This window comes from Pongo abelii, chromosome 18, assembly GCF_028885655.2.
Source record: "Pongo abelii isolate AG06213 chromosome 18, NHGRI_mPonAbe1-v2.0_pri, whole genome shotgun sequence".
Lineage (NCBI taxonomy): Eukaryota > Metazoa > Chordata > Mammalia > Primates > Hominidae > Pongo > Pongo abelii.
Window position 1 is genome coordinate 83,866,556 of NC_072003.2, and position 15,607 is coordinate 83,882,162.

General features: G+C 46.2%; 1 protein-coding gene across 5 annotated transcripts in view; it reads right to left on the minus strand.

Moving 5' to 3' along the window:
• Positions 1-10,895: 10,895 nt before the first annotated feature.
• MEAK7 (MTOR associated protein, eak-7 homolog) overlaps positions 10,896-15,607 on the minus strand; it is a 65,106-nt gene continuing 60,394 nt past the window's right edge. For all 5 annotated transcript variants that reach the window (XM_054534216.2, XM_002826707.6, XM_063717385.1 and 2 more), the window contains 3 exons: positions 15,314-15,432; positions 13,246-13,425; positions 10,896-12,743 (listed from right to left, as the gene is read on the minus strand). In XM_054534216.2, coding sequence (XP_054390191.1) covers positions 12,630-12,743; positions 13,246-13,425; positions 15,314-15,432 — 413 coding nt within the window. In that variant the 3' untranslated portion in view covers positions 10,896-12,629. The remainder of the gene's footprint in view (positions 12,744-13,245; positions 13,426-15,313; positions 15,433-15,607) is intronic.

The window sequence follows — 15,607 nt, forward strand, 5'->3', positions numbered from 1 at the left end:
TTTTATGAGGTCAACAATCACTCTGATACCAAAACTAGAGAAAAATACTAGAGACCAACATCCCTTATGAATATATGCACGAAAATCCTCAACAAAATATTAGTAAATCAGATCTAGCCAGGTACGAAGAATATAAGACACCATAACGAAGTGAGGTTAATTGAGGAATGGAATTCAAACATTCAAAAGTTCAACATTCAAAACCAATATAACTGAAAAGTTCAACATTCAAAAACCAATATAACCCACTATATTAATAGTCTGAAGAAGGAAAAACACATGGTTATATCAATTGATGCAGAAAAGGCATGTGATAAAATTCAATCTCCATTTGTAATAACTCTCAAAGTAGGAACTGAAGGAAACTTCTTCAACCTGATAAAGAACATCTACAAAAAACCTATAGCTAACATCATACTTAATGATGAAAAACTGAATTCTTTCCCCACACGATAAGGTCCAAGGGTGACCAGCCTCACCACTCCTATTCAGCATAGTATTAGAAGTCCTAGCCAGTGTAATATGGCAAGAAAAGTTAAAAGGCATTACAAAAGAGCCTGGAAAGGAGAAAATCACAGATAACATAATTGTCCACACAGAAAATCCCAACAAATCTTTTTAATAAAGAAAAACCCTCCTAGAATTAATGAGTTTAGTAAAGCCACAAGATACAAGGTTAACACACAAAAAGCAGTCATATTTGTATACATTAGCAATGAACAACTGGAAACTGAAATTTAAAATTGAATACTATTTGCCTGTCTCAAAACTATCAGTTCTCCCCAGGTTGTTTTATTAGGTTTAACACAATTACCATCAAAATCCCAGGTTTGTTTTTTTTTTTTTTTTTTTTTAGACACAGATAAACTTGTCCTAACAAGCTTGGTATGATATTGTTATCAGCAGACCTATTTCAATTTCACTGGTTATTACATAGTACCTGATGTTAGGCAAACCAGAGTTTAAGGGCACAGTGCTCCAGGTGGCTGGCCAAGTCTGCCCAGGCCTTCTGATACTGACTGCAGGTCCAAGAGTTTCCCAAAACCATCTTCAGGTTGGATGATTCGTTGATGAGGCACACAGAGCTCACTGACACCTGTCATGCTCACAGCCATGTCTATTACCAGGAAAAGATACAGATTAGAACAGCCCCAGGGCTGCAACTGCAGAGACTGGTCACCCTCTCCCTCTGAGCTCAACAGTTTCTGAGTCCTGAATCTTTCTAGCAAATCACTGGGTCTGAGGGTGGTTGCCTGCCCCCCACAACACAAATTCTATGAAATTGTATGACACACATCAATTCAGGTAACCACTGCTACAATGAGGAGGCAAAACTTCCATCGCCCCTGAAAAACTCCTCCTTACTTTTTATAGTAACACCCTCCTAATCCCAGCAACCTCTAATCCCTTCTTCATCACTATAATGTTGTTCCTTCAGTACTGTTACATAAATGGAATCATGGTATAGAACCTTTTAAGACTGGCTTTTGTCACTATGCATAATACCTGTAAGGTCCCTTCAAGTTGTTTTGTGTGTGTTCTTTTTCATGGCTGACTAGTATTCCACTGCATGGATGTACCGCAATTTCTTTATCCACTCACTCATGGAGTGACAGAAACTCCTGTACAATTTTTGTAAGTCTATATGAATCTAAAATTATTTCAAAGTGTATAAGAAGATAAGATATACTCATAGAGCAAAAATACACCAGGTAAAGGCAAACACCACACACGACCAAGGTGACACAGTCTAATCAGACAAGATTAAAAGAAAGGCCAAAAGCATTAAGGGAGACCAAGAAGGAAATTTAACAAGTTATAATCACCACTGATAAATCCATAGGCCAGACTATGTACCAACACGACATTCAAATTTAAAGAGGAAACAGTATGGGAAATTCAGGCAAAGGATACAGAAAATTCATTAGGAGATTAACTTACCACATGAAAGGACACAAAACCTCAAAGTGATTCCAAAGAATACATCTAATATAGATGGCTTCTTGGTCGGGCATGGTGGCTCAGACCTGTAATCCCAGAACTTTGGGAGGCCGAGGCAGCTGGATCACTTGACGTAAGGAGATTGAGATCAGCCTGGGCAACATAGTGAAACCCCATCTCTACTAAAAATACAAAAATTAGCTGGGCATGGTGGTGGGCGCCTGTAATCCCAGCTACTCAGAAGGCTGAGGCAGGAGAATCGCTTGAACCTGGGAGGCAGAGGTAGCAATGAGCTGAGATCACACCACTGCACTCCAGCCTGGGCAATGAAGTAAGGCTCTGTCTCAAAAAAATAATAATACAGATGACATCTCTAATCATTATGCAGTGTAATTAAAGACGAGTGACAGGACTAGGGGAAATTCTCTAGCATACCAAAATTTAAAAACTCTTGGGTACAAGAGAAAATCAAAATGAAGGCCACAGAAAATCTAGAAGCTTATGATCAACACACACCTATCAGTATCTATACAATACTGCAAAATAACTCAGGGCCCAAGAAAAAAGTAATAGCTTTATGTATTCATTTACTTCCATTATTTTTTATTTAGTAAAATAACTCAAAAAACTGAAAAAAAAAATACTGAAGAAAAGCAGGAAGAAATAATATAAAAGCAAAATTAGTAACTGAATCCAATCTAGGAAAATGAAAACACAAGAAAAGGAAAAAAAAAAATAACTACAAAAGAGTTTCAATACTTTGGGGTCAATATTACATAAAGTAATCTGAAGACTTCCAGCAGAGATTTAAAACAATCCAATGGTAAAAGAAATGAATAAGGTTGTCAAGAGTTAATCCCATCCTCACCTACATCATCAGAAGCAGGAATGCAGACCCACAATTTGCATTTTAAGAAGCTCTCTAGGCAAATCTGATGCATGCTCAAGGAGGGAGAACTATTGGATAAAAGAGGTCAGTAAGAGGCCTGGAACGGTGGTTCATGCCTGGAATTCCAGCACTTTGGGAGGCTGCGGTGGGTGGATTGCTTGAGCTTAGGAGTTTGAGACCAACCTGGGCAACGTGACGAAACCATCTCTACAAAAAACACAAAATAGCTGGGAGTGGTGGTGCACATCTGTAGTCCCAGCTACTCGGGAGGCTGAGGTGGGAGGATCGCTTGACTCTGGAGGCGGAGGTTGAAATGAGTTGAGGTCATGTCACTGCATTCCAGCCTGGATAATAGAGCAAGACCCTGTCTCCAAAAAAAAAAAAAAAAAAAAAAAAACAGGCACAGTGGCTCACACCTGTAATCCTGGCACTTTGGGACATTGAGGCGGGTAGATCACCAGGTCAGGAGATTGAGACCATCCTGGCCAACAGGGTGAAACCTCACCTCTACTAAAATACAAAACCTCAGCCAGGCATGGTGGTTGCATGCCTGTAGTCCCAGCCACTTGGAAGGCTGAGGCAGGAGAATTGCTTGAACCCAGGACGCGGAGATTGCAGTGAGCCAAGATTGCACCACTGCACTCCAGCCTGGATGACAGAGCAAGATTCCATCTCAAAAAAAAAAAAAAAAAAAAAGAATTCAGTAAGGTAACTGGGAATAAAACTACAAAAATCAAGAGCTTCCTATGTTAAAATAACCATCACTTAGGGAAAAATGTCCACTGACAGTCCCAGAAATGACAATAAAAATTTACCTAAGAAGCTCGATGTCCCTGTTCTTGGATAGAAGCATCAACATTAGCCAAATGTCAGCATTAAATATACATTAACATACGCAGAACCATTTGGAAAGTACTATCCTATTTTTTAGAAGTGGTCACAGTGCCAAGGTCGGAGAAAATAAGCAGCCAAGCATTTGCAGAAAAATTCCAAAAAGCAGTAGTAAGAGAAAAACAGCTCTTACATATTTTTATCACCAAACTCCAGCAATTACAACATGAGAAAGAGACCTCAATTCATACAGAAACTCAGCTGATGAGAAAGTATCATTAGAAGTCAATGGGAAAAAGACAAACCACTTAATATACAAGGTAATGGGACTTTATTTTGGGCTAAGATAGGGGTATATGTTTAAATGCCTTTTGAAGGCCAGGCATGGTGGCTCATGCCTGTAATCTCAGCAGTTTAGGAGGCTAAGATGGGAGGATCACCTGAGGTCAGGAGTTCGAGACCAGCCTGGCCAACATGGTGAAACCCCATCTCTACTAAAAATACAAAAATTAGCCAGGTGTGGTGACACGCACCTGTAATCCCAGCTACTCGGGAGGCTAAGGCAGGCGAATGTCTTGAACCCAGGAGGCGGAGGTTGCAGTGAGCTGAGATCGCACCACTGCACTCCAGCCTGGGTGACAGAGTGAGACTCCATCTCAAAAAGTAAATAAATTTTTATATATATATACATATATATATATATACACACACACACACACACACATATACACACATATATATAATTTTTATATATATACACACACACATAAAAATACATATATATATACACACACACACACATATATATATAAATGCCTTTTGAATAGATAAAAGATTTAAGAGGTAAAAACAGAAACCACAGTAGAGGAAAATGATATTTTTAATACTCAGAGTAGAGACAGACTGCCTAAACAAATGGCAAATCCTAAGACCCTTAAGCAGAAATGCTGGCAAATATGACAGAAACTGTAAAATTTATGGGCAGAAAAACACCACAAAGTCAAATAAACTGTAAAAAACATTGACCATACATGGGAAATGCTACTTCATTCATAAAAAGCACTGCTGGCCGGGTGTGGCGGCTTGCGCCTGTAATCCCAGCACTTTCGGAGGCTGAGGCAGGAGGATCCCTTGAGTTCAGGAGTTCAAGACCAGCCTGGGCAACACATTGAGACCTCATTTCTACTTTATTTTTTAAAAGCACTGTTACAAATCGATAAGAAAAAGACCCACACCCTAGAAAACCAAGAAAAAGATGATACAGAAAGCTTTTGGAAAATGAGGCTGTTCATTGTCACTTGTAAGAAAAATTTAAACGGTACAGTTTTGAGCAAGGCACCATATGGGAGCCCAGCCCACAAGAGACTGCACACCAGCCTGGGGCTCAGCAGCACCAGGGCAGAGGCACAGCAAAGTGCGGGCTGCCACTGCCAAGGTGCAAGTGGGGTGCGTGTTCCCACTCGCTGGCATGGGCTGCTGCCACTGAAGGCAGCCTCACCCTCCCCAGTGGCAAGGTCACAGCACAACTGCTGTTACCTCCCACCCAAGCATTCCACCGGAGGCCTGGGGACTGCCCCCTCCCCACCTACCACAGGAAATGCCTGCGTATGCCATCGAGGGACCTCAGAACAAGCCTGCCCAGCCTGGCTTTGCCACACATGCTGATATGGCTTGGCTGTGACCCCACCCAAATCTCATCTTGTACTTCCCGTAATCTCCACGTGTCATGGGAGGGAGCTGGGTGGGGGAGGTAATTGAATCATGGGGGTGGTTACCTCCATGCTGTTTTCATGCTAGTGAGTTCTCACACGATCTGATGGTTTTATAAAGGGCTTTTCTCCTGCTTTGCTCTGCACTTCTCCTTCCGGCCATCATGTGAAGGACGTGTTTGCTCCCCTTCTGCCATGATTGTAAGTTTCCTGAGGCCTCCCCAGCCATGCTGAACTGTGAGCCAATTAAACTCCTTTCCTTTAGAAATTATCCAGGCTCAGATATGTCTTTATTAGCAGCATATGAGAACGGACTAATACACACACCCTATGCTGGAACACACAGTCTAGACGACTGTGGATGGCCCAGCCGAGGCCACCACTATTGGTACCTGAGCACTCCTCCTAGACTGCTGAGGTTGGGTTCACCCACCCTGCCACTACCTGCACTAGTTGGCATCTACCTGCATGTGCCACCTGTGGGCCTGGAGACTGGCCCACCCAGCTCATCACAGCCACCACCACTACCAGTGTACACTACTAGGGACCCAGAGGGTTACCCTGCCATTGCCACTGCCACTGCCATCTCCTATGCCACATTGGCTGCCCAGGGGCCCAAGAGCCCAGCCACCTGGCCCACTACTGCCATTTAGCATCCAAGCAAGCTATCCTCAACAAAACACTAGCAAACTGAATCCAACAGCACATCAAAAAAAAAAAAAAGAAAAGAAAAGAAAAGAAAATAGGCCGGGTGTGGTGGCTCACGCCTGTAATCCCAGCACTTTGGGAGGTCAAGGCAGGTGGATCACTTGAAGCCTGGAGTTCGAGACCAGCCTGGCCAACATGGTGAAACTGTCTCTAGTAAAAATACAAAAATTAGCCAGGTGTGGTGGTGGGTGCCTGTAATCCCCGCTACTTGGGAGGCTGAGGCAGGAGACTCGCTTGAACATAGGGGGCGGAGGTTGCAGTGAGCCAAGATTGTGCCACTGCACTCCAGCCTGAGCGACAGAGCAATATTCCATCTCAAAAAGCAAAACAAAACAAAAATAATACACCATAATAAAGTGAGATTTATCCCAGTTATGCAAGGATGGTTCAACATACAGAAATCAATAAATGTGATACATCACATTAATAGAATGAAGGACAAAAACCATATGATCAGATATAATCAATTAATAAATTGATGCAGAAAAAGCATTTGATAAAATACGACATTCCTTCCTGAAAAAAAAACTGTCAACAAACTAGACAGAAGGGACATACCTCAACATAATCAAGACCGTATATGACAAACCCACAGCTAACATCATCCTGAATGGGGAAAAGCTGAAAGCCTTTCCCCTCTAAGAACTGGAACAAGACAAGGATGCCCACTTTTCCCACTCCTATGCAACATAATATTGGAAGTCCTGACCAGAGCAATCAGGCAAGAGAAAGAAATAAAAAGCATCCCAAGTGGCAAAGAGGAACTCAAGTTGTCCCTTTTTGCTGATGATATGACCCTATATCTAGAAAGACTCCATCAAAAAACTATTAGATCTCATAAATTCAGTAAAGTTACAGGATACAAAATCAACATACAAAAATCAGTAGTGTTTCTACATACCAATAATGGAATATCTGAGAAAGAATTCAAGACAATAACCCCATTGACAATTACTATAAAAAAAAAAAACCCTAGGAATAAATTTAACCAAGAAGTAAAAGATCTATACAAGGAAAACTACAAAGCACTAATGAAAGACATTGAAGAGGACACAAACCAATGGAAAACATCCCATGCTCATGGATCAGAACTAATACCATTAAAATGACCATACTGCCCAAAGCCATCTAGAGATTCAATGCCATCCCTATCAAAATGTCATTTTTCACAAAATTAAAAACAAATCCTAAAGTTCATATGGAACCAAAAGAGAGCCCGAGTAGCCTAAGCAATCCTGGGCAAAAAGAACAAGGTTGCAGACATCACACCACCTCACTTCAAAATCTATTATGAGGCTATAGTAACCAAAATAGCATGGTATTGGTTTGAAAAAAAAAAAAAAGACACATGGACCAATGGAACAGAATAGAGAAACCAGAAATAAATCTACATATCTATAGCCAACTTATGTTCAACAAAGTTGCCAAAAACATACTCTGGGGTAAGGACAGTCTCTTCCATAAATGGTGCTGGGAAAATTGGATATCCATACACAGAAGAATGAAACCCCTACCTCTCACCATCTACAAAAACCAGATGAAGATGGATTAAAGATTTAAATGTAAGACCCAAAACTATAAAACTACTAGAAGAAAACAGGGAAAACACTTCAGGAACTCAACAATTTAAAAATAAACAATCCCATTAAAAAGTAGACAAAGGACATGAATAGACATTTCTCAAAAGAAGACATATAATGGCCAACAGCTATATGGAAAAAAAAAAAAAAAGAGCTCAACATCACTAAGTATCATCCAATCCAGCAATCCCACTACTGAGTATTTATTCAAAGGAAAAGAATCAGTGTGTCAAAGGGATATCTGCATGCCCACACTTACCGCAGCACTATTCACAATAGCAAAGATGCAGACACAACCTAAACATCCATCAATGGATGAACGGATAAAGAAAACGTGGTATATGCCATCTCATGCCAGTCAGCATGGCAATTATTAAAATGTCAAGAAACAATAGATGCTGATGAGGTTGTAGAAAAACAGGAACGCAGCCAGGCGCAGTGACTCACGCCTGTAATCCCAGCCTTTTGGGAGGCTGAGGTGGACGGATCACAAGGTCAGGAGATCAAGACCATCCTGGCTAACACGGTGAAACCCCGTCTCTAGTAAAAATACAAAAAAATTAGCCGGGCGTGGTGGCGGGTGCCTGTAGTCCCAGCTACTCGGGAGGCTGAGGCAGGAGAATGGTGTGAACCCGGGAGGTGGAGCTTGCAGTGAGCCGAGATCGCGCTACTGCACTCCAGCCCGGGCGACAGAGCGAGACTCCATCTCAAACAAAAAAAAAAATGGGCGATCTCATGGAGGTAGAGAAAAGAACGATAGATACTAGAGGATGGGAAGGATGTATGGGTGGGAGGGAGGGAGCAAGAGATGTTGGCTAGTGGGTACAGGGAGCCGAAGGCCCGTGGGATGTGACCAACTCAGCATTCCACTGGAGGCTATATGATCAAACAGCAAACTGTTTATCATGAATGCAGGATGTGAGCAAACTCACGACTGCGCCTGCTGACAGAAGGTTTGCTGGAGGCCATCACTCCCTGTCACCGAGGTTATCTACTGCGACATCTAGAGCCTGTTGTTTGAGGAATGCAGTCTTGCAAGCCTACTCCGGACTGAGCAGCTGACCCCTTCTTCCACTCCGTTTCTCACTATCTCTTTTGCATAATAAATACGGAGGGCCTTGTCCACTAGAGGCAAGGTGCCCCCGACCCCTTCTTCCAAATATACTCTTTTGTCTCGTCTTTTATTCCCGTGTTCGCCCCCTTTGTTCAGTCCCCCTAGGTCTGTGGGGCTTACTTAGTTGCACCGTGAACAGCAACAGAACCAGGTGCCCCACAAGTGGGTACAAACATACAGTTAGAAGAGATAAGTTCTCATGTTCCATAGCAGCACTGGGTGACCGTAGTCGGCAACAATACACCGTGTATTTCACAGTACATACAAGGGAAGACTTGAAATGCTTGGAATGTGGAAAGGATACTCAAGATGATGGACACCCCCAAATACCCTCACTTGATCATTACAGTCTATGTATGTAGTGAATACATGTACCCTATAAGTATGTAAATATTATGTATCAACGAAACATAGTTTTTTGTCTATCAGGTTAAAAAAACATATTTTAATATAGTGTTGCTGAAAACATGGCAAACAGGCACCCCGGTATATTGAGTATAAATTGAGCTCAAGAGGTTTTTTAATTCATCTATATCTAAACAAAAGGCATATACCTCTCAATCCAACAATTCCAATTCTAAGAGTTTATCCCACAGACACCATCACACCAAGGCACACATAAATGATATTCATGACAATGATCAGCTGCAAACAAAATGTTCCCCAGCTGCGGAGGGTGGACTGCTAGGCCCGAGAGCATCCATATGGTGGGACATCACGCAGTCCATAAACACAACAGGGAGGCAGGTGGGTGGTTACGGACCTCCCTTTAAAAAAGAAAGCGAGGGACACATCAGTGTGTAAAACACGGTGATGCTCAGGTATGCACCAAGTCACAGGGAGGAGACCTGAGTGATTTTTGCATCAGTGCCTTTGCCTGTCAGGAGGGAAAATAGCTGGAGAAGAGGCAGGAAGATGACTGACTTTAAGTTGTATCCTTTTATCTTTTTTTTCTAAACCAGGTACACAATTTTTTTAAACATAGGGTCTTGTTGTGTTGCCCAGGCTGGAGTGCAGTTGCACAATCACAGCTTATAGCAGCCTCAACCTCCCAGGCTTAAATGATCCTCACACCTCAGCCTCCCAAGTAGCTGGGACCACAGGCATGTGTCACCATGCCTGGTTAATTTTTGTATTTTTTTGTAGAGATGGGTTTTGGCCATGTTGCCCAGGCTGGTCTTGAACTCCTGGGCTCAAGCAATTGGCCTGCCTCAGCCTCCCAAAGCGCTGGGATTACAGGCATGAGTCATCACACCCAGCCTTTTTTTTTTTTTTTTTGAAACGGAGTTTCACTCTTGTTGCCCAGGCTAGAGTGCAATGGCACAATCTCAGCTCACTGCAAACTCTGCCTCCCTGGTTCAAGCAATTCTCCTGCCTCAGCCTCCTGAGTAGCTGGGATTACAGGCATGCGCCACCACGCCCAGCTAATTTTGTATTTTTAGTAGAGACGGGGTTTCTCCATGTTGGTCAGGCTGGTCTCGAACTTCCGACCTCAGGTGATCCGCCTGCCTCGGCCTCCCAAAGTGCTGGGATTACAGGCATAAGCCACCGCACCTGGCCCCAGCCTTTTTTTTTAATTAAAAAATATGGTGGGAAAAAATAATAGCTTGTAATGTGGCAATCACTTATAATAGTTTGCAACGTGGACAATTTTTTTTTTTTTTAACCTCTTCCTTCTAGCACTTTCTAGGGCCCTGGTAAGTCTTCATTTGTAGGGAGACCTCCAGTCCTTAGAACCTGAATTCTCATTCTGGTTTCACAAAAGAACGAACTATTCATGTGTGCAAACTAGGATTGCGAGTTTCTCAGAGCCAGGTAAGGTATTGTCAGGTCCACTGGCCCCAGCCCTGCACACACCCTGAAAAGGTTTGAGCGTCCAGAGGCAGAACCGTGCACCAAGAGAAGCCCACGGAGAGAGCTGCATCCCCCAGGCTCCCGAGCCCGAGCCAGTGCCCTTTCTCTAAGTGCACCGCCTGGAAGCAGGTGCACTCGTGATCTGCACTCTCCTTAGAGCAAGCTCAGGGTGGAAAGCATGTGAGTGGACCAAGTCCTAACCTTGGCGGCGGCCTCGGCAGAAGCAGCAGTGAATGGTCATCAAGGCACAGACACTGACGGACATTTAATTTTTTTTTTAACTGAGGCATCATGGCAGTTTAATAGTGAGGTATTTAATTGCATTTTTATAAAAAACATTCCAAAACAAAGTGACAATAGGGACCTAAATTCCTTAGACTTATGGTAGAGATGCTTGAGGATCCTCATATTCTACATCTGCTAACACGTCAGGTAGGACGATCACAATGTTCCCCATAAGCCGTTAAAAAAACTGGCTAAGGAAAATCAGTCATGACTAAGTCCTTGTCTGCATCATGCTCCTGCCCCTCCACACACTGTCTGAGCGCGCACTTTTCTTTTGAAGGCTAATTTACGAGGCATTCTGCCTGAGTCAGGGCTATTGCTAAGTGGAAGGTTTGATGAACCTCCTAGTAGAAAATGCAGGGCCTGCAAAAACGCGAACAGCTAGATTTACTATGGCTTATAATCAAGGCAAACTATACAATAAGAGGTTGTATTTTCATCAGATCTGCAAAAGGTCAAAGCTTACGGCAAAAGACAAAAGGAAGAGGTATGTATCTTAGAGACAAGCTCACAGCACCTTTAAGTGGGGAGTTCTCGTGGCCAACCGGTGACTCACTGTGTATTGTTTTCCAGACGTGGGCAGATGGCAGCTCTGCTGACCCCACAACCCCCCTACATGATCTTCAGCGTTTCAGGATCACTGGAGCTTGTTTAAAGTGAGTCTACACTGCCGAATTTCCCATCACCCCCTTGGGAGCAGCCCTGAGCAAATAGCTGTACTGACATCCGTGACTCAGGCACTGGTTCCCGGAGATCTAGAACCCAGGCCAGCACCGAGGCCTAGACAGCTGTGACTCAGGTGCTGGTTCCCAGAGGTCTAGAACCCAGGCCAGTCACTCACCACTGATTTATGGAAGGGACCATATACGTATTTATCAACCAAGTTCCCAAACTTAGTGTGCCCGGTGTCCCTCACCCTGAAGTTAGCAAGAGAACCACAACTTTGCTTCTCTGTAGACAGATCTCCCAACTTTCCCATCTGTTCATCACACACATTCATTTAAAAACAGCTGAGAGAGCTGGGTGTGGAACCTTAATTACAAACACCTTCTGAGGACTCATGCCACCACGAAACCATGTTACCTCAAAGTCTCCTGCCTCCATTTCCCCATTTTATACACAGTTCATGCTTTTAAATACAGAACTACCATGCCACTGGAAGCTGTTCCCAGAAAGTGTCGAGATTTTCATCCAGACGCCTCTGTCCCTCACCCGTCAGAACAGACCATCAGGTACCAGCTTCTAACAGGGATGGCCTGAGTGAGGCCATGTGAAACCCAGCAGGAGGAACCCACTCCTCAATAGAGAAGTTGCGCTCCCAGCAACGCTAATGCCAGCAGAATTCTCTAATGCCAGCGGAATTCCCTAATGCCAGCGGGGGTCTGAAAGGTCTCAGCTGCTTAGGATTTCATTGGTAAAAAAGAACAAAGTATAAGACTGAGTTACTAATTTGACACTTAAGATTTCTCGGAGAGATCCTGAGAGTGACCCTGTAGGGCAAAAAAGAAAATTTAAAAAACATCTATTTCTGGGAGATCCACCCATCAGTCAGGACATGGCTTCAGAGGGCGTCCTCTTGGCACATCTGGGACTACGTGGCTGTGACCTGTGCAGCACGCTATTACAGTTAGACCACTCGGGAGGGAAGAGGGGCTGCAGGTGGTGCCCTCTACCCAGAGGAATCCAGGTCCTGGCTCCAGGAAGGCTCAGGCGGCTCCTCATTCATCGTCCGGGACTTCCCGGAGCCCTTCACTGTGGCGCGACCGCCCACTGATCTCCAGCAGGGCCTGGGCCTCAGGGTCTGTATCCAGGATGCTCTTGTTGCCCTTGGCCTTGAGAAGAGAAGAAAGGGTGGGTGTGTTCCATGATGGCCCAACAACAGGCGGCAGCTTCCTGCTAGTTGTCCAGCCTCCTTGGGTGGAATCGGGCTCCGGTTCCCCCTAAGGGCCCTCCCACTCTGGGATTCAATGGCTGGGTGGGTAGGAGGTATTACAAGAGGTTCAGGGGCCAACAGCAACTCAGGCGCAGAACCAGGGAAGGACAAGGAACCCCAGACATTCCTCCTCTTGCAGGTGGGCAGAGAGAATGAGGGGCCACCTGGGCTCGCACTTGGGGACTCCCCCTTCCCAGGGCTGCTCTACTAAGCCACCCACAAATCCCAGACAAGACTTCCAGCCATGTATCTCCTGGCATCCAAGCCAGCATCGGCTGCCAGGATCAAATCTGGGATAAACTATCTACAGACAGAAGAGTAAAGGGGTAATGGTAAGAAAATGCAGAAAGGCGCCCAGGCTCAAGGGTCCATCCTGGGATGCAGAGGACGGCTCCACTCACCAACTGCTCCTCTGAGGGGTCTCCAACCGCCCACACCTCCATCTTATCAAACTGGAAGTTCTCCTGAGCCGACAGCTGCGGGCTGTTGTACGTGGTGCACGTGGGCTTGGCTCTGCTGTGTCCTTTCCCGAAATCAATATCCACCCAAAGCCCAAAGTAATTGTGCTGACCCCCCATACCCTGCAAAGGAAGCCAGGACAGAGAACAGCATCAGCGACTCCTCAGGGTCTGCGGACATCAAATACCACAAGCCAGCCTCTCGCCTTAAGTACCAGCCTGAGACAGGGCGGGTGAGTGGTGAAAGCCATCATCTTGTTTTCCTTAACTGTGAAATATATCAATTACTGCCATTTAAGCATCCCATGCCAAGTTACTAGAACAGTCATCTATGTCTCCAGACACCCACCCCATGGCTCTTTCTCAAGAGGATTTGCTGGCTGAAAGCACAAGTGACGTCAGAGAATTAAAAATGTTAAATATATATACAGAAAGAGACCTCTAGGGCCCAGGGCTCCGCCCAGTTAAGATAAGGGGAGAGGTGAAGACAGAAGCTGATACTGCAAACCCCCCATGTCGGGGCCCCAGTGCCTCCGCTTCCGGGCAGCCATCCTCACCCTGAGACAGGCTGGGAAACTCAGCTCTGAGTGTGTGGCTTACAGGATGCGGAGGCAGACCCGGAGGCGGAAGCAAATCCCTGTGCCTTCCATCCCCAGTCACACTGGGCTCTGAGCTGTTCAACCTTGCCCTGCCGAGAACCTCCTCTGGTCCCTGGTAGGACTGGAACACCTGGCACGCCCTAGTTCTGACCTTGGGCAACCAGAGACCCGAGCACACTGTCCAGAGTTGACACTCGGAGCCGCTCTGTCCCTCAGGGCCAATGACGAGCGATGACGGGGCCTGCCGGGTGCTGCCTGTGAGGGGCACCCTCGCTCCTGCCGCCACCAGACCGCCCTTTCCAGAAGGTGCCAGGTGTTCTAGGTGACCCGGCCACGCCCCTCCCTCTCTCCAGGGCAGCAGTGTGGTGAGCCTGGGAAGGACACTGGCCCCTCTAGCAGACCAGCCTTCCCTGCCCTCAGCTCTGCAGACACAGGGCTGGATTTTCCCAACAAGAGCTTTCTGTCAGCCGGGCGCGGTGGCTCACGCCTGTAATCCCAGCACTTTGGGAGGCCGAGACGGGCGGATCACGAGGTCAGGAGATTGAGACCATCCTGGCTAACATGGTGAAACCCCGTCTCTACTAAAAATACAAAAAAATTGGCCAGGCATGGTAGCGAGTGCCTGTGGTCTCAGCTACTCGGGAGGCTGAGGCAGGAGAATGGCGTGAACCTGGGAGGCGGAGCTTGCAGTGAGCCGAGATCGCGCCACTGCACTCCAGCCTGGGCAAGAGTGAGACTCCATCTCAAAAAGAAAAAAAAAGAGCTTTCTGTCAAGCAACAGAGGAAAGAAATCAGCAGGGGAGCTGGCAGGAGCAAGCTGAGCTTCGGCGTGGATGCTGCCCCAGCTCCTGCCCTCAGGCCTGCCTGGACCTGTGCCCATCTGCTCCCTGCGCGCCCCCCCCCTCCTCCCGGCCTAGGCCTCCCCCACTTCCCCCTGCTTCCTGTGCCACGTCACCAAGCTGAAGCGAGGGCTGGACAGGAGCCACAGTCACTCCAACTGGGGCCCCACATGCTGTCCCATGAGCTGCCAGCCGTCCATTCCCCTTGGTCCAGCACTCCCAGGTATGAGGCAGGCCAGTGACGCGCAGGGAAGGGTCTGGTGCTGACACCATGCCTAGCCACAAAGGCTACAAACCAATCATCTGAGGGCCAGAAAAATGGGCCAAGTGTGCCATCTGCACACAAACCACTGAGAAGCCCCAGCAGAGGCCACATCCTTCCCTAAGGGAAATCCTGGCCCAGCTGTCACTGCCCCCAGCACCGGCCCTGGAAGCAGAAGGAACTGGACACGGCGTGCGTGAGGAGCTGAATGCCACGCGCCCTGCCCTGATCTGTGGAATTGAGCCTCGGGGTCGACACCTTCGCTGGGGGACATCACCAAGGCAAGACCACCATGCTCTGCCCGGGCTCACCAGTCCATTCGGGATCGTCTGCTGTCCATGGTTCAAGTACATGTAGTGGTCGTTGTAGCCCGTGTGTGTGTACACAGCCATGCTGGGGCAGATGGAGAACAGGAAGCATCTGTTGTCCCCTGAAAGTAGCCAGAGAACAAAACAAACAGGGTCGGTGTCTGAGCTGGTCCCACAGGGCTGGAAATGCCAGTAAGCTGCAGCTCAGGAAGCAACATGGCCAAGACCCTTCTCACCCATGTCCAGGTGTCAGCAGATCAGGGTTTGGGACAAGCTGCTAGGGACCCAGGTGGATGA